Genomic DNA, 18,214 nt, shown 5'->3' with positions numbered 1-18,214 from the left:
ACTTCAGACACGAAGCATTAGTAGCAACACTCATTGTCCATTCCAGAAGCTCCAGATTTTAAGGCCCACAGGAATCCTCTCTCCCCATCTCCTGCATGGCACAAGCCAGAAGATTCTCCCCATGATTCCTTCATCTGAGCCTAAAGCACCCGCACAGTCATATCTTCTCACTGCATTGAAGAAGTCACCCACTTATTCTGATGGTTAACTATCCCTTTATCATTATGAGTAATTTTAACATCAAATTGTCATGAGATGCTACTCTGCTGGCTTGCTACACCAAAAAGCCATTAAGATCCATGTTTACACCAGTGATGTAACTCACTTTGATCATCATCCTACTATCAGAGAGCCCAATTTTTCTCTTGCCTGGACTTCTAGTGCTTTTTCAAACAAAATGGATACTATAGTGGTTTGGTTTTGTTCTGTTTTTTTTTTACAGAAACACTTTATTGCTGCAGTTGATAACCCTGTGTATCACACACAATTAACCAATTACAGTTTAAGAAACTAAAAATAATTTTGCAAGTGGTAATACTGAGAAAATGAACATACATCAAAGGATACAAAACTATACATTTAAGTTACTAGAAATTTACTAACTAAAAAATTCTGCAGAAGTGTGAAGTGTCTTGTATAAACTATACAACACATGCCAGTGTAGAGTTGTTTAACGTTATACAATTACCTATCTACAAATGTTTTAGCTAAATACAAGATCAGCTGCAATTTTTAAACAGTTATCTTCTATACAAAGACAAGTGCTTTCAGTACTTCATTGGAATATACAGACACTGCATATCTCAAAACTAAAAAATAACCACAAAATAAAAGGTCCCACTTGGAAAGTTTTCTTTGCATATCTAATACAACACTGTGAAAATCAAGCCAGCAATATCCTTGCTTTTGTATTTGCCCTGTTTCACCCATATCCGAGAGGGATGCAACCCAAAGTCACCAACCTCCCTTTCATTGCTGGCCACAATCTCCACAGCACACTACGTCAGAAATCTGTATCTTAACACACTTCACCTTTAGGAAAAATCTGGACCTGGGTCTGACTTTGTAACAGATACTTACCCAGACAAACACAGGGCAGAAGCAACCAGCTCCCATGCATGGCCATATCCATGCATCACTTCAAAGGTTTCTGAAGAGCAGCACGCCAAGCAGACCCCTTCCTCACAGCACTGCCACAAGTGGGATTGTTGCTCTGATCAGTACAGGGGATCAGCACAAGTGGGCTTGGACAGGGAGTTACTATTGCTTCCCAGGATTTCCCAGGTCCAGCACAGAGGTCCAGCACCTCTCCAACCCCCTGCAGGCTCACTATAACCTTCACTGAATCCCTCCTGCTGAAGCAAAGCCAATCTCAATGACATTCAACACAAGGAAGCTGGCTCTAGGTCTGACCAAAATTCAGAACACAGGGCAACATTTTAAACACCACCCCCACTTCCAAAATACAGGATTACAGTTGAAAAAAGTCCTGAGGATTTATAGGAATTTAACATCTCATGATCTCTTAAATGGGATCAACCTTCTGCAGCACACACCTGTATTTCTAACACAATGCATGTTCTTGACCTGGCAGATATACCAAGTATGACACGATGGGGAAATTTCCTCAGCACAGCCAGAGCTTTTTTGGACAGGATTTAAGTCAATAGCATGGGACTCTGGTCAGATGTCTAGGGCATGGGACATATCAGCAAAGGCTCTGGCAATCTAGGGAAGGGATCGTGGTAGATGGTATTAAGACTATATTCTGCCCTACTTAAATTCTGGTCTCAGAAAAGCCCTAGGTAACCTGCACTAACTTTGGCCAAGGAACCAAAACAAGGAACTTTGACCAAAAAAAGTCAGACTTCTATTTCAGTAATTTCAAAAGCTGCCAGAAGGAAGTGTTGGAAACTCTGACCTGACAGGGCGTGGTTGTTCCCCTTACTGACATCTGAGCAGGAAGGACAGAGCTCACCTGAGCTAGCATCAGTGCCTCGAAGCTGGAAGCTGAAAACAAGTCAACATTATCTCCTTGAGGAGAAAGAAGGAAAAAGCACCATTCAGCCTTCTCACACCATTTGATAGCACTTTACGTAGAAGCAGAGAACTGCAGCTCCAGAAGCCCACTGTTAACACCAAGCAAGAATCAGAATGAGAAGTGTGACCAGCATAAATGAAAACCCGACAGATGGATTTCTTCTGCAGCCCTTCCTGGTATGAGCATTCCTAAGCAGTATAAAGAGTTTAAATATTAGGCCTTAACTTTCATTCAGAAAAGACCTGCTGGAAGAGGGAATGGTTAGCAGCAACACTGGCTAAAACAGTTTCATCTGCAAATATTTTTCCCCAGATGATTTTGCTGCATATGATTTTTCTTTTCAAGTTAAGATACACAGGGGCACAGCAGAAACCTTCAGTATGATGCATACACTGAACACTACCTGGCATGTGCCACATGGAGCTTCCGGAACACCTGAGATTTCACAGTGCTTCACCAAGAATCACGTATGACAGTGATTGAAACAGGAACAGCACGTTACAGTATGCCGTATCGACACTTGTCAGAACATCAGTCAGACATCAGTGCCTCTCAGGTGTGAACTGAAGAACAAGCAGGTTTCATAGCAGAACTTGTCCATTTTCACCTATTGGTCACAGATCGGATGAGAACGTGCACAGCATCAGTCAGCAGCTGATTCTGTGCATCTTGCAGCTGTTAACATGAGCATCCCGCAGACATGTAAGCCTTGTGCACTTGGGCGTTTCAGAAGAACATGATAAAGGTGTGTAAGACCTGATATTTAACCCACCTGAGTTTATCTAGTAAATCTTTTCACAGAACAAAATAGAAAACAAAACAAGACAGTGTATTATCTGGGTTCTCATAACAGAAGAGAGTCACCCATAGCAGACTTCAGGAAAGGGCCTGAGTAATTGCACTTTAAATTATGGCAGGCATAGGCAACAAACTCTACATGCGTATAGTCATGAAGACTGCTGCCCCCATACTAGCAGGATATGCAGGGTTTGTCTGCCTGTATCATGTAAGCATGGGACATCCTGACACCTAGCACAGTACACAAACCCATGCCAGTGCAGCTTTGTTAGGACTGGGTATTTTAAAACACGTCAAGAGCAAGGTACTATGTTGTTCATGAAGATTACAGCCAGTGAGCTTCAAGCATGAGGTCACGCATAGGCATGCACGCAAACACATTCTTTTAACAGCTCTTAGAAACCCCTGGTGCATGTTCTCTTACCATACTCCCTTCTTTGCCTCCTTTTAAATATTACATTTTAAAGAAAAAAAAAGATCACTGATCTCTTACTGTTATTCTTTGGGAAATCTTAAAGCAACTGGTTTTATTATGAACAAACTTGCCCAATGAAAGTTGTACTTGAAAAAGACTAAGTAAAACCTGAACCTGAGCTGGGGATTTAGTTCAGTATCTCAACAAGTAAACAGAAGCTTTTCCCTAACTGAGAAATCCAGGCAACTCCTACTAAGACCAACCAGATGATTATCATTGACTTTACAGAGATTTAGATAGAGCTCAGGTAGGGAAAGTCATCTTTCAAATGCAGAGGACTCATGTGCTGACTCTTCATGGGGCTTTGTTTCTGCTCCAGTGACACTGAGACTTTGGTTAAATGAGGGCTTGAAGCTGGACAGTGGTTCAGTGAAGCAGATTGGTCAAGTGAATCAACAGCAGACACCCCAAGCTTTGGGAAACTCTGTCTAAAGCCCTGCAAACAGATTGTAAAGCTGTCCCTCTCTTTTCATTAAGGCTGACTGATTAAAAAGCCAGTCCCAAATTCAAAAGCACAGACAAAACTGTTCTCTGACCACATAATTCATCACATCAGGACTAAACGCAGCAGGTATTTTTAAACTCATCCACTTAATGCAACATTTACTACCTAGACTTGATCTCAGCTTCTCCTCTAACAACATCAAATTCTTGGGTAATTCACACATGACACAGCACTAAAGAAAGAAAACCAATTTCAGCTGTATTGACTAAGTATCTTTTTTTTTTTCCACAACAGCTCACATTTTTACCAATATAGTAACAAATCCTTTGCCAATGGTTTGGAATGAAAGTTACATCAGGTATATATGTGCAGGTGTGTTGATGGTCTGACCTGTTAAAGAAAAACAAAAAGCAAAACCAATCCCCAAAACAGCACTGAAACCATTACGCATTGAAAACAAACACTGTACACATCCACTACTCTCCATACACAAGTCACAAGTGCAATACCCTTTGAAAAAAATTGCTCCTTGTAGGAAACCCAAAGAGGCAGAGTTTTTTAGTGTTATGTTTAGTAAGATAATGTGGGCATGTGTTGGAAATCACAGGTTGGAATTTTTTTAATTTTTTTTTTTTTTATAAGGCAAGAGGTTTATGTTCCAGAAGAATAGATGGAGTAAAAAATGAAGAAATGTTTTGAAAATGACACATTCTTTCAAGTTTCATTCTCATTTGACATACATATTACAAAATAAAGATTTTTAAAAGTGCTATATGCTTTGTAAGTAAGTCTCATCACAATATGTAAAGCAAAATTTTACACCTGCTGCCTAAGACAAAATGTTAGTGGCAGTGTTAGTGGTAGATTAGACTCTAGCTCTCTCATTTCCCTCAATGTCTGGGACAACCTCCTTCATCACAGTTACAGAACAAACAAACAAACAAACAAATGCTACTCCACACATATTTCAGAATCATTTAGAGTCATCTTCTAAAGTAACAGACTCCACGAAGTTGATGACAGTTCACTAGCGGCTTGCCTGATGCCAAACTCACAGCTCATTCTACCCAGTATCCTGTGGCTCTTTGATCAGCCAGTATGAGAGACAAAACATCGAGAGGTATGCAACTATGACAGCATTGACAGATACGCCAAAGGGATTTAAAAAAACTCCAACAAAAAACAAATGTAAAAAAATTCATCTGACAGCCCTCAGCTTTTAGCTGATTTTAAAAAGGTAGAGCAGTTTGCAGTAAACAATGATATTTTAAATCTTCAAGGACATACAGAAACACCCCTCTCACCCAGCAATCAGACGTGAAGGATTTCTGCAGCACAGTCTTCTGGCTCTGTGTAATGTGAAGAGTTTGTATCTGAATGGTGAACCCCAAGCATTTCTTTACTTTCAAAGTTTGGCTCCATTAGTGCAGGTTTTTCAAAAATATTCTTTTTGCTAGTTTCTGGACAGTTTTGTACATATATTACTCGGTTATAAGCTTTAAGTCTCTTCCACAGCTGTACATACACTTTGCATTGTACATACATGAACAGAAGTCCTCCAGTGAAGCCAATAGCCACAACCACCAGCTTAGTCCAAAATGGCCACTCTAGAATCCCTGGAAGAAAGAAAATTAAAAAAAAAAAAAAAAAAACAGAAGAAAGAAAAAGGACCTGGTCAATATTGGCTGGATTACATTTGATCTCTCAAAAACATGCTGTAAGGAAACTATCGCAGAGTTTGGGCCATGCAACCTATTCTTATTTTGCCATTTTTCTTGCTAGGCCTTGATTGTTTTTTTTTTTTTTTCCCCTTCAAGTGAAACACATGCAGACTTCTACTTCACATATCACATTTATTCTCACCCACCAGATGGAAAACAAAACAATCGGTTCTCTGTATCTGGGCCCCTGTGCAGCACAATCACAAACAGAGTCAAGGCAACAGCCAGTAATACATTTAGGTCCTTTTACACCTGTTTTTTAAACAAAAATTGGATCAGATTATGAAAGGGATTCTGTGGTATGGTTCCCTCTTCATAGCAGGAGACTCAATTCAGTGACCCAAGAAGTCTGTGCCACTCTGTGATCACACTGCACATGCACCTGTAGTCTTTAAACTCAAAAGGGAATGATTGTTACCATATAGCTTGACATGTCTGTTATACAGATCAGACAAGTTTATCTGCAGCAGATCTGGTTACTTGTAGTTGAACTAGAGCGTCACTTCTGATGCAAAACTGCAAGTGGAGATGCTGAAGCATTCTGTCAAGCTTACCCTCCATCATTAAAAATGACCACCATTACTCTTCCTGAATTTGTCTAGCTTGAACTTTTAGACACTGGATCTTGGTATATCTCTATCAACTACTTTTAAATGAGAGACTATTAATTTTATACATCATCTGTTTACATAGGTCTTGTATCCACCTAGACCCTCTCCTCTTTAAAGATAAGCAGTATCACAAGATGGATATGAAACCACACTGAATCATCCACTATCAGGTTTCTCAGAGAATAAAATCATGGCCTTTCAAGTCTTTAAAGTTTTTACCAAGATACAGGCCAGCATTCTTTTGGAAATGCATGGTAGTATGGGAGGAATGAAAATATTATAGTCCCAAAATACACAGGGCACTGCAGTGTCATTACTGATGAAATCCCACCTGTGAATAATACTGGAACCTCTGACTCAAAGGTGAGCTATCTGATGCCAAGTGTAGGCAGTCGATAGTATATGCCTGTCCCTGTGTAAACATGGATATATAACCATAAACACTCTGCACATCTCCCAGCACATTACAGCACTCCCCAGATTTAGAATCCAAGTGAAGGAGGCAAAGAAGGCACTAAATATTCACACTATTACTCCCATTCATGTTCATCTAATACATTTATTGGCTAAAATAACCTAGAGATGATAAATCTTTGAAAGCATATGCTTTTCATTATCATATGGAAAAGGCCAACAATTTTCACTGTACACAGAAGAGTTGTGGCTGGATGCAACAGAAACTAAAATTTCATTCAAAGCAGCTTGCTTTGTAGTCAAACTACAGCCAAAATGAGAAATGACAGCAAAACTGTTCAGTTTGAAGTGTGATTCTGCTCTGAGAGACTGTAACAGCTCTGTGGACTTGCAGGTTTATTAATGCTACCTCCCTAGACAATGCTCTTCAATCATCAGCAAAACATTTTCCACCTGCGTGTCTAATTGGCATGCAATGCTCTGTGAGCCACGACAGCGTGCTTCTAATGGCTCCCAGCCTCCATAGGTATCCTGGTCCTTTGTATCTCCACCTTCAGAGACAGCTCAGCTGCCTGAGAAACAGTTGTGTGACAGCTGCAAATTTGCAGCCCTGCATACCCAGGTAAACAGATTTCAGTTTGGTATTTTACAGCTGGAATACTGAAGAAAACCTACTATTCAAGAAGTTAAGATGTTCGTGCAGTGGGGTGGCAGCCACTACACAAACTGCAGTGCACCTCATCGCAGTTGTGTGAATTGGAGTCCTAAGAATTATCCTGAATTTCTTCTGCTTCAGGCACAACCACTCAGAAAAATTTCTCCAGTCTAACATGGCTCTCACAGGAAACTTGGGCTAATCCACCTCACAGACATACCTAAAAGATTTGAATTTAGGTTCTTCTTTCTTCTCGTTTTAAACACTGTTCTGGTTTTGTCCAGTTAAAAGGTAGTCATAGCAGCAAACAAATGCTTACATCCTTATCTGCTCAATAAGTGTTCCAGTTCAAAACTGAATTAGCTGATGAGTGCAATTTTGTGCCTGGCTACAGTGGATTAGCTCTCATATCTGTGCACTTCACGAGTGCAAACTAAATTGAATTGAAATAGACATAAAAAGCACCCACAGATGAATTTACACTGATTTAACTAAATCATTTTAGAACTTTGCTTTTAAACCAATCCAACCTCAGGCTAAAGATGACTAGTCTAAGTATAAACATTACCTGCACATTCATGCTCCACATCCTCTCTGCATTCAGGATAAATAATTACTCCAAGAGAATAAGTGGGAAGATAAGCAAGTAACATACCAGTAGTCTGTCCCTGTTTAATCTCTTCAGCAGTCCTGTCTATCAGTACATAGAGAGACCACACAACGCAGGTGATGGCAATGATATGGAATGTTACAGAGCACATGATCTTCCTCCTCTCGCTGGCCGTCATCTGCAGCTTCTCCCACTGGCAAGAAACCCAGAAGCAGGGCAAGAGATTAGGTGTGTACTATAGTTACTAGAGAGTATAAAGAGAACATTGATAAGAAGAAAAACCAGGCAGGAGACCTGTTTCCTAACATGGATTCTGAAAATCAGTTGGCATTATTGCTCTGACCACAGCATGTGTGCGGCAGCTGGCAGCTCGCCCTGCTGTGAGGGGAGCCATCCTGGAGCCAGAGGGGACCCTCCAGTGCTCAGCACCCACACGGAGCCTCAGCACAATGTCGTCACACCCTGCCTACCCACTGGGTAATGCCAGCACAGAGGGACCCTAACGCACGGCCTTGTGCAGCACGAGCAAGGCTGCTCCTTTATGTGTTCTCCACTCAACAGCAGGCACCCACAGTCACAGCTGAGCATCATGAGTGGCAAACGGTACCCTTGCTCAGGCAGGCATTCAATAAAACACTGCAATAGAAATGGTACATGATCCAATTGAACAGTGCACGTAAGACATCTCATGCTGAGCTCTGCTAGAGTCCCTCAGTGCACAGTCAAGGCTGTTTAGACAGCTTTGTAAATGAGAGGACACAGCAAATAAATCCCCAGACTTGCATCTATCAGTAATGTTTATACAGCCCAAATAGAAACCACAAAGTCAGGTTACTGTCATTTAGGAAAGATACAAAGAAACTAGACAATTATTATAGATGCTTCTAATATGCATAATTCTAAGAAACTGTTCAAAACCAGCTTTTATATTTTTACCTGAGACACACAGAATATTTTTTTTTCATTATTTTTTTGCAATTTCTTTTATGTCTATGATGAAAATTTTTGCATGAGGGATACATGTCCCTCAGTATATCTGCTTGGAAGAAAGAGTTGAGATGGGCTTCTCACACATACCTATGTGTTTCCTGGGAGGTGCATCTGATGTTTCCTAGATCATTTTGTAGGAAAAGAGGACTTTGAAAAGGAGCAAAAATGTGGAAGTGAGTGAGGATGACCTGACTTATATGACTGAGATCACCCATTATGTTGAATCATTGTTTCCACTGCTATAAATACAAGAACGGATTAAACATGAAACAGAGACTTAGTGATCCTGACTTGCCAACAAACAAGTCAAGTCCAAGCCACATCTTCAGTTCTGTGGGCATCCAAATCTCCCAAGAATTGAAGACTTCCAGCAGTAACATGCTAGAAAGCTATATTCTTTCAATCTTCTTAGAAGATCTGACATAACATTCCCTTTGGATGTTGTATTTTAAACAGAAACTTGCTTCTGCATCTGCATCTAAACAAAGGTGTTTACTTTTGATAGAAAGTATAAATTAATTAATTTATTTTATCAAAAAGTAAGCATGTGAAATCTATTTGTGAATGCTTTTACATGAGGACTTGTGTTTTGACTAATTTATATTTCTCTTTTCTGTTCCACAGCTTGAGGTCCTCCACTGGACAATGCCTCCTGTAATTGCTGGCTCCACAGCCACCAAACCAACATGCACCAGCTCATTTCTTCAAGAGATATGACTGTGCAACAAAAGAGAAGACATTCTGTAAACTATGAACTAGCCCAGAGAAGAAACTAGAATCTGTAGGTCCCTGCTGCATTATTCTGATGACACAGCATGTGGCATTTCCCAGTTAAAAAAGTCAGCAGTTCTGGGTTTCTGAAGTGTTGTTAAAACAAAAAATTCAGCAGGAAATTTAGATTTAATGTTGTCATTTTTTTTCCACTGAAATTTTAAAATGGAGCATCCCTCTCTTGTCTCCCCTCATCTTCACTTGAAACCATGGTGTGTTTTCTTTCTCATCCTCCTTCCTTAGTAACTTATTGTTTGAATAGCCCAATGCTGGAATACAACCTTCTGATGCTGAGGAAGTTTAATTCCATTTCTACCCTACAGGCAAGCACAAGCCCTATTATCTGTCCCATCCTGTTCATTATCACCAGTTCCAGACTGTTTTCTCCTGACTGACGGGATACCATGAAGGCTGAGTTGAAGACAGAGAGGCATCTTATCTTCTGGGTGCAGCTGAACCTCTAAAAAGAATCTTTAGATATATTTCAAAGGTAAATTCCTTCTTCTTCTGTTTATGGCTCTGCCCCTACCTTCTGGCATCTGGCCTCTTTCCCACAGATGATCAATTCAAATATAACTAATGATGCTGAGTGACTCATTTCTGAAGGTGCCCAACAGCTTTTTCCCACAGGGCACAAATATCCAGACAGTGTTTCTCATCCTCTCCAGGCAGAGAAAGCACAGAAAAAACAGCAGCCAATTGCCAACTATAGCAACTCTTTTTACCTGGGATTTTCTAGAGTAATTTCTTTAATGTCTTACAGCTGGGAAGTGCAAAGTATTGTCTGCGCATATAAAAGAGCCTATGATGACCAATATTGCAGCTCAGAGGTACTACACTCTGTGCCATGGGGCTACCAAGGGAAAATCTGCAGTTCTTAGAAGGCAACAATTCCCTGCAGAATTCATCCTACCAACTGGACATACTAAGCTATATACTTTGCAGAATGTACACCTCTGTAAAGAATAAGAGGTGTTTGAAATCTGCTCTATTTTCTGCTAGAAGTCACTTTTAGGAATTGAACAATTTCTCATAACAGCTTTCAGATGGCTACAGTCCAGATTTCCCACCCTACATGATTTACACTCATCAAAATTGAATTTAATGTTTCTCATTTATTCTAGTTCCAGACTGAGGTTATTATTATTAACCTCTTCCACTTTGGTAGATATGGCAAGATTTGTCTGTGCTAAGAATACCAGTGACATCCATCTCAAAATCCTGATAGTAAGGACCAATTGAAATTGAAAGCTCAGATGTGGGAGAACAAAAAGGATACAAGCACAAAACTGACCTTACAGTACAAGTAGCATTTAAGTACCTATCCTTTAAATCAACAGATTTATGAAAGGTACTTTTCTATAAAACAAAAATACAGGTTGTAGCAACCTGAAGTACTAAAACCCAGTCATCCACAGTCTAAGAAAAGGTAGAAATGAAAACACGTTTATTGGTGAACCTCCTTATACTTACACTGTAATGTTTTCACTAAAATAGGTTTGATGCTTTGAAAATAAAAAGCACTACAAAATTTAAACAAATTACACTCAGAAAGCATGATTTAAAGTAAGTTTAACCTAAAATCCTCATATTTTCAAGAGAACTTAAAAGCCATGTGGATCTCAGAGCAGCAAACTAAAGCAGATAACAGTAATACAAAACTCCACATTTAATAAAAAATGTGGATAACTGCAAATACCTTTGTGCTTCAACTCTAAAATGTAACTGTAAAGGAAAGAATCAGGTTGCTGCATCCACATATATATATGTGTGTGTATGTATGTACATTTACACACAGAAATCTGCTGGGCTGCAACTACTGACTCTCATAGCTGGATTCCACTGATGTTGAATTTGACAGGCTGAGTGTTAATTAACATCCTTTTGCACCTATACAAAATAGACCAGACTTACTAAGGAGCCACAGAAACATGCTAAATATGCAGTGGGGGGCTGCAGGCTCATGGGCACAGACAGCCTCTTTTCAGAGTGGATCTGTGTTTAACAAAGCACCTCCTTGGGGAAGCACGTCTTGTGCCTACCTTCCTCAAAGGCTTCAGTTTTGTCTCCATGATGAACTCATATTTGCACAGCTCACAGCACCGTGTATCTGAGCTCTTGATCCACTGCTGCAGGCAGGCCTGGTGCACAAAATGAAGACTTCCCGTGCAGTGACAAGGGGTAATCAAAGGGCTCTCATCATCTCCTTCACAGTGACATATCCTGAATCAGAAGCAAAGCTCCTCATTAGAAGAGGAAGCAGAAAGGATGTGGAAGAGGCATGTAATATCTGTGATCACACACTGTTGTCCATTGAGGATCCTGAGACATACGTATCAAAGGAATGTGTTCCATAAAGAAGCTAAAACTAAATAACTCAATTTCTGCACAAGCACATACACAGGCACAAAATAATTGAGCACACACACAGCTAACTAGACAGCTGCTTTCTAACAGATGAGGCAGACACACAAAGCCTGACACAAAAGCAGTATCCAAAAGAAAAAACAGTGTAAGAAATGACAACGCTTCATCTAGAACAATAGCACTTAACTGAAAATAGCATTATAAACAGATCAGACGGCACTTCCCAAGGCAAAATAGGCACAGAGAGGTACAGGTACTCATGGATTACGATCTGAAATAGAATATAAAACAAAATTCCCGAACCAGTGGTGAAACAACCCACCCCACTATCATGAAGAGTTAATTTAGACAGCCTGGATTTTGCACAAGAGAAGTGATTATTTCTAGTGCCAATTGCTAAGAGACAGATCCACACTGCAAAGCTACAGCACTGAATTTCCCCAGAATGCACCTACTCTAATTTGGCTAATGGTTTTGCTCTCCAATTCTTCCTTTGCAAGAGCTGCTAAGGAAGCATCAGCCCTGTAAAATTTCCCATTTCCCTCACAGCCTAACTGTGCAGACAGCAAGAACACCCGATATTGTGTTACTCCCAGGTGCAGGCATTTGATTTCTATCTTCAATTTATATACCCAAATCCTTGGGTTGCATCAAACATCACTAAGTCCTTCTAACCATGTGGAAGAGGTCATGAATTGAAAGGGGGATGGTAAAGAGATCAGGGGATGAATTTAAGTTACCAAGTATATATGAAATACATCCTGGCATGCTACCATCCCTGTCTATTACTGAAATCTCTTACTGATGTGTAGCATCTTGCCTCTTGCGACCTTGCTGATAGCTGGCAAGTGGAAATGAAGGAGAGGGTGGATTACAACAGAGACTTGTTGATGACAAGCCAGTACGAAACCAGATTTTGCTGGCAATGAGGGGGGGAATCAAATAATATCGGCAAGTACTAACAAAGCCATCTTCAGGAAGTGCTGTCAGGGAGGAGAAAGATTAGGATAATAAAATTCTAGGTAGAGGGATGGGATGTTTGCTCCTATACTTGGCAACTCCTGCTCCTTGGCCACATTTTGGAGCTGGGATAGGGCAGACCTGCAGACAAGTCACCATCAAGACAGTCCAGAGCTGGCCGTTCCCACCACCTGTGCACATGATTAATTCTTTGTAGTTTTAACAAGAACACCCATCCTTTTTGGACCTCACACTATGGACATCACACAGGCCTACCACTATCACCCAGCACTCAGATTCCCCTTTTGACTAAGGCATCCAGAAAGCTCTACACAAATAAAAGAGTGTGGTGGGATACAAACTGTGAAAAAAAGATGGAACCCCCCCCAATCTTAAGCTATATTGATTTGATCTCAGAAGCAATTTTCCAACAGTCTGTTTTCCTCCTGACTCCCCACCCTCTGACTAAACCAGCAGTGACCATCAGGACAACACATTGCTCATTAAAATCTAAGACATTAGCTTGGCTTTTAATATGCATAGCTGATTATCTTATGATATTCCCAGTTTGGGCACTGGTAAGAGAAAAATACCATCTCAGAACCCCAAACCTGAAACAAACTGCAAGAGAATTTGACTCCAGAGGAAATTCTTTTGCTTAGTAGCCTTGTTAAGTGTATCAGAGGGGTGCAGGACAGGAGAGAGAAGGCTGCATGCTTCAAATGGCACATATTAAAGCAAGGTGAAGGGGTGAATGAAAAGACAGAAACAGCACAAAAGCAGGAGAAAGCAGAACAGTCACCACTGCATATGGGAGGGCTCAAAGGTAGGCGGTTCTCTGGTAAACCAACCTGCAGGTATCCCCCGATGTGGACACAGGGGAGAGAGGGGGGAATTTTTCTGAGAGGGGGGAAGGGCAGTCAAGGTCACTGTCCTTCTCAATTGAACAGAGCGGTGCCCGCTGCTCTTTTGTTTTCAATTTCATTGAGGTGCTCTCCTCAAAGACGTCATCATCTCCCATATCATCAGAGCAGAAGTCCGTGCTTTCCAGCAGCACGCTGGAGGATTTCTCAGCTTGGAAGTGACTAGAATAGCTCTCCAGTTCATGGAACTTATGCAGGCTGCTGATGCTGGAGGTGTGGGAGAAGGAAAAAAGGTAACGCAACAGTTTTTTGCTCCTTGAGGTGTCATAGTCCACTTTGTCCTCCAGCAAGGGGATATGTACAGCGCTGTGGTTCTCTGCTCCTCCTGATGCACTCGAATAGTTGGAAAGGGAGGGGATGTAGGAGTGCTTAGAATTGCTAAAAGAAAGAGGCCTGAGATTCAGCGGTTTTCTGTCTTTAAGATGAAATTTGTTAATCCTTAAACACTGCTCTTGAGTCAGGGTCAATTTGCCTTCTGAGCATGTTCGCTCCACATAGTCAAAGCACTCACCAGTGCTCTGTGCCTTCTGGTCCACGTCATTGAGGGACTTGGAGAATTTCAGAGTGCAGGTGGGCTTTAGATTCTTAGCAGACCTGAGTGCCTGGCCCCGATCCTGCCCACGGGAGTTTCTCTTTGCGGCATGTAACGTGTCCTGACAGATTACTGTCACAGTGACCCCTTGTGTCAGAGGGCTCTGGCAGTGAGGATTTTTCAAGACAACAGCAGACTGCACTGGACTGTGATGACAACACTCAGAAAACACTGCACTGGAACTGCATGCAGAACAGTGGAATAAAAGCACAGAAAGTAAAAAAACAATTACAAAAGAGAACACATATAATTAAAAGTGAAGAAATGAGAATCATGGCTAGTGTGGGAATGGCAAACATAACAGGGCCAAACAGTCAGTGAGATTCAACAAAGCAGTGTTAGACAGCAGTTGAGTCAAACAAATGGGATGCTTCATATGGGACGCCCACATCACTTACTTCCCCATACACGTGCTTTTTCAGTTTTGTTTTTTCTTAATTTGAACCTTGCACAAGCCTCACCGTAGCCATGCAAACAACACACTTTACCTGCAGATGTCCTGGTTGGATGGTGTAACAGAAGTCCGAGAGAAGCTATGAGGGGCAGAGATCGAGGTTGGACTTCCAGCCTGCAGTGGAATTAAAACAAATGAAAAAACAGCAACTCACAAGTTGGAAGAGTTTGGTGTGCACAGCAATCAACTTCAGGGTTAAACACAGCATATGGAGTCAGATACCAGTCTACATCAGGTATTCAAGGGCTAGTTGCAAGAAAGTGGCTTTACTGTCAAATGCTAGGAAGAGAGGCCATAGCTTCATCCTTAGAAAAGAAGTAATCAGAACAGGAACGTTTTCCCCCAAGGTCAAATGCAGCCATCTCTGGAGCCAAACCTGCCAACGGTCAAACACTGCACAGAACAATAGCTCAGGAAATGAGCAATGATACGGTAATTAGAATAATTAGATGGAGGTGTGTATATAGATTAGTCAGAATTTAGCTACCACATAATAGCTAATCCTTCCACTTCTAACGATGACAAGAGATTAGTTTTGGTTTTTTTTTTTTTTTACAAGATACAACCATCAGTAATTTAGAAACTCAAACACTGTTTGGGAACGGTACTAGCATATGCACATGAGCACCATCTGCCAAACCAGACCATTTCCTGAAGTACTCTTTGTGCTTTGTGAGGCCTTTCATCCTGCTCTTACTCTGACAGGGTCTTCCACCTACTTGGAGTAGAGGTGTGGCAGCAGTTGCATTTGCAAGACCCAACAAGAGCACAGTGAGAAGTAGAATAACTGAAGAATTCATCTGAACTAACTGAAAAAAATAAAGCTAAGCTCTCAGCATATTTAACACTTTATAGACAAGCCTATAAAATCCATATGGTAAGAACAATCATTGTCTCAGAGTTGGGGCTTGATGGGCTATTATTATAGGCCTTTTCTGCTGCTATATTCTGTGGGTCACTAACAGAAACTTCTCAACTTTTCCTAGAGGCTTTGGCAAGGAGGAGACCTGCATTGATAACCTCGTGATAGAGAATCTTTAAACCGGGTTCTCCCATGTTCCACTGCTGCTGGATAGGCTGTACAGCTCACCCACTGCTGTAAAACACTGCCTGCATTTCAAAATTCAAATGAAAGGTTTACAGCTCTTTTGATCTGCAAAGCAAAGCCTGAAACCCAGGAAGGAACAATGCAACCAGCACAGCAACAGAAGTGTCAACGCCACGCTGGGCTGCACAAAAACCAGCATAACCAGCACAGACCTGGGCCAGGCAAGTGCACAAAGCCAGACTAGGAGAGACTTCAGGTCATGAAAGGTGTTTAGCCATATAAGCATGCTGTGCCCAGCCCTGTACTTCAGCTTGAGATGCCAGAGCTAGCTCAGTCATCACTGCTTCGATGATCTCAAGTCATGGTACAACACACACACACATACACTTTCTGTCTCAATACTCCTTCAGTTCTATACTTAATTTATTAAAAGCCCCTATAGTATAAACAAGGCCACTGCAGGCTTTTACACTCTCATAGAAAAAGCAAAGTCCCTTGTCACACAACACACTCTTCTTTCTTTGTGAGAGAAGATGGGTATACTAGGATATACATGCTACTTTTAAAAATACAAATACAGCCATCATTTTCCATGTTACAGGACTCATCTGTTAAGGTTTTGTTTCTCTAGCCAACAGCACTACAGAGAGCAATGTGTCTGGCCTCACACTAGGATGCTTCAGGTGCACTAAGCCTGAAAAAAAAGGTATCTGTTTACAGCTGGGTCTGAAAGAGTTGAGGACAAGACTCAAACGCACATCTTGATTTGTAGCAAGACACTGTAACTTATCTCTCATCCTACCCAGCCAGGTACACGTCTAAAATAAAAACAAAGATAATAACCTTGGCCAGAAAGCAAACTGAACTATGTTATGACTGTGACAAAACAAATTAAAGACTTCAAGATCAATTATTGGCTTTATCCTGGAAGCAATGGTTCCTTACATTTTACACCACTTGCACATGCTAATGATATAGGATGCTGATCACAGAGTGAGGTAAATCCAGATATTGAAAATTTGCTCTCTATTTGATGCTTAACCTCTCCTAAAAGTAGGTACATCTCTGACTTCATATCTTATCTTTTAAAGAGTTCATACAGTAATTACATTTCTTTTAAAGAAAGACTGACAAGTTAGTAGAAGACCTGACACACTATGATCTGCTGCTGTAACTATGCAAATGAAAATTACTAAGACTTAAATAATGAATTATTTCAAAAGACATATTTATCAATCTTCTAAAAACAAAATATTGAATCAGTATAACAGTGTATTGCATTCTGCCATGGAAACAGAGCCATATATTGTTGGAACTGAAGTCACACATCAATTAATAAAACTGTTTCAGGTTTTACATTATGAGCAAATCACAGAAGGTAACCTGCTTAGAATGAACCCAATCTCTCTACTCTTTCACTTTTACAATGAAGCTTTCCAAAAGAAGACAGTGGTATGTACAGTGTGACAGTCTAATAACAGATGATGAGATTCAATGATCCAAATGGTTCTTGATACAATTGCTTGGCACCAAGACAGTGTCAACATCTCATCACTTGGGAAATCAAAAGGCTGGGACAAACAAGAAATTGCAGAATTTCATTTGCATTTCAAGCTTACTATTCTGTTTCTAAATGCCAGCACTGTTCAGAACAGCTTGCAAAACCCCCCCATCTGAGGCACATTTCCTTTTCTTCCTATCTTCCTGCTTCAAAACAGGAGGTGCTTTGCTCCATCTTCATACATAATGCAAATGCAACCAAAATACGATCAGAAGTTAACACACTTGGAGAGGCACCACAAAGTGGAACAACAAAACACTGGAAGAAGTTATGCCCCACCCTTGGTTTGAGGTAATGTAGGCTGTGGCTACCACCAAAGCCAGGGTTCAACGAGCCTGCAGCTTCTCAGTCTGTCCTCCCTTCCTCCCATGATTTTGCTCGTGAAACTATTTACACAGCTGCATTGCAAATCAGATTAGGATAGCGAGGTGAAGCAAAAATAACCACTTTTACTGAGCTCGTTTAATGCAAATCACTTTCCTAGCTTCAGCTGCTGGAGGAACATCAGTAGGTTAGAGCAATGAGTCTCTAATGGTGAGGCACAACTCACTGACAAAAGAAGAGCATAGTAAAATGCAAGCTGCTGCCAAGAGCCCAAGGAGTAAGTTCTGCCAGTTCTAGAAGCAGAGGTGCATGCAGGTGATGGTGGCCAGTCCACACAGCTTACATGGGTTTACTGACTCAGATACAGTAGCTATCAGGCAGAGAGGTGCCACAGAAAAGAAACATTGGCAACCTTAGGCCAGAACAGGGCAAAGAAGAGGCAATGTCATGGGTG

General features: G+C 41.0%; 1 protein-coding gene across 5 annotated transcripts in view; it reads right to left on the bottom strand.

Moving 5' to 3' along the window:
• Window positions 1-413: 413 nt before the first annotated feature.
• The window catches only part of MARCHF8 (membrane associated ring-CH-type finger 8), a 97,628-nt gene continuing 79,827 nt past the window's right edge, over window positions 414-18,214 (bottom strand). For 4 of the 5 annotated variants that reach the window (XM_032982188.2, XM_032982186.2, XM_032982187.2 and 1 more), the window contains 5 exons: window positions 14,862-14,941; window positions 13,710-14,555; window positions 11,574-11,754; window positions 7,816-7,963; window positions 414-5,375 (listed from right to left, as the gene is read on the bottom strand). In XM_032982188.2, the coding sequence (XP_032838079.1) occupies window positions 5,071-5,375; window positions 7,816-7,963; window positions 11,574-11,754; window positions 13,710-14,555; window positions 14,862-14,941 (1,560 nt within the window). In that variant the 3' untranslated portion in view covers window positions 414-5,070. The remainder of the gene's footprint in view (window positions 5,376-7,815; window positions 7,964-11,573; window positions 11,755-13,709; window positions 14,556-14,861; window positions 14,942-18,214) is intronic. The other variant, XM_032982190.2, reaches the window with a different exon arrangement.

This window comes from Tyto alba, unplaced genomic scaffold (assembly GCF_018691265.1).
Source record: "Tyto alba isolate M040663 unplaced genomic scaffold, T.alba_DEE_v4.0 Super-Scaffold_1, whole genome shotgun sequence".
NCBI classification, from domain to species: domain Eukaryota; kingdom Metazoa; phylum Chordata; class Aves; order Strigiformes; family Tytonidae; genus Tyto; species Tyto alba.
Note: the sequence above shows the minus strand (reverse complement) of the source record. Positions and strands in the feature narration are given on the sequence as shown.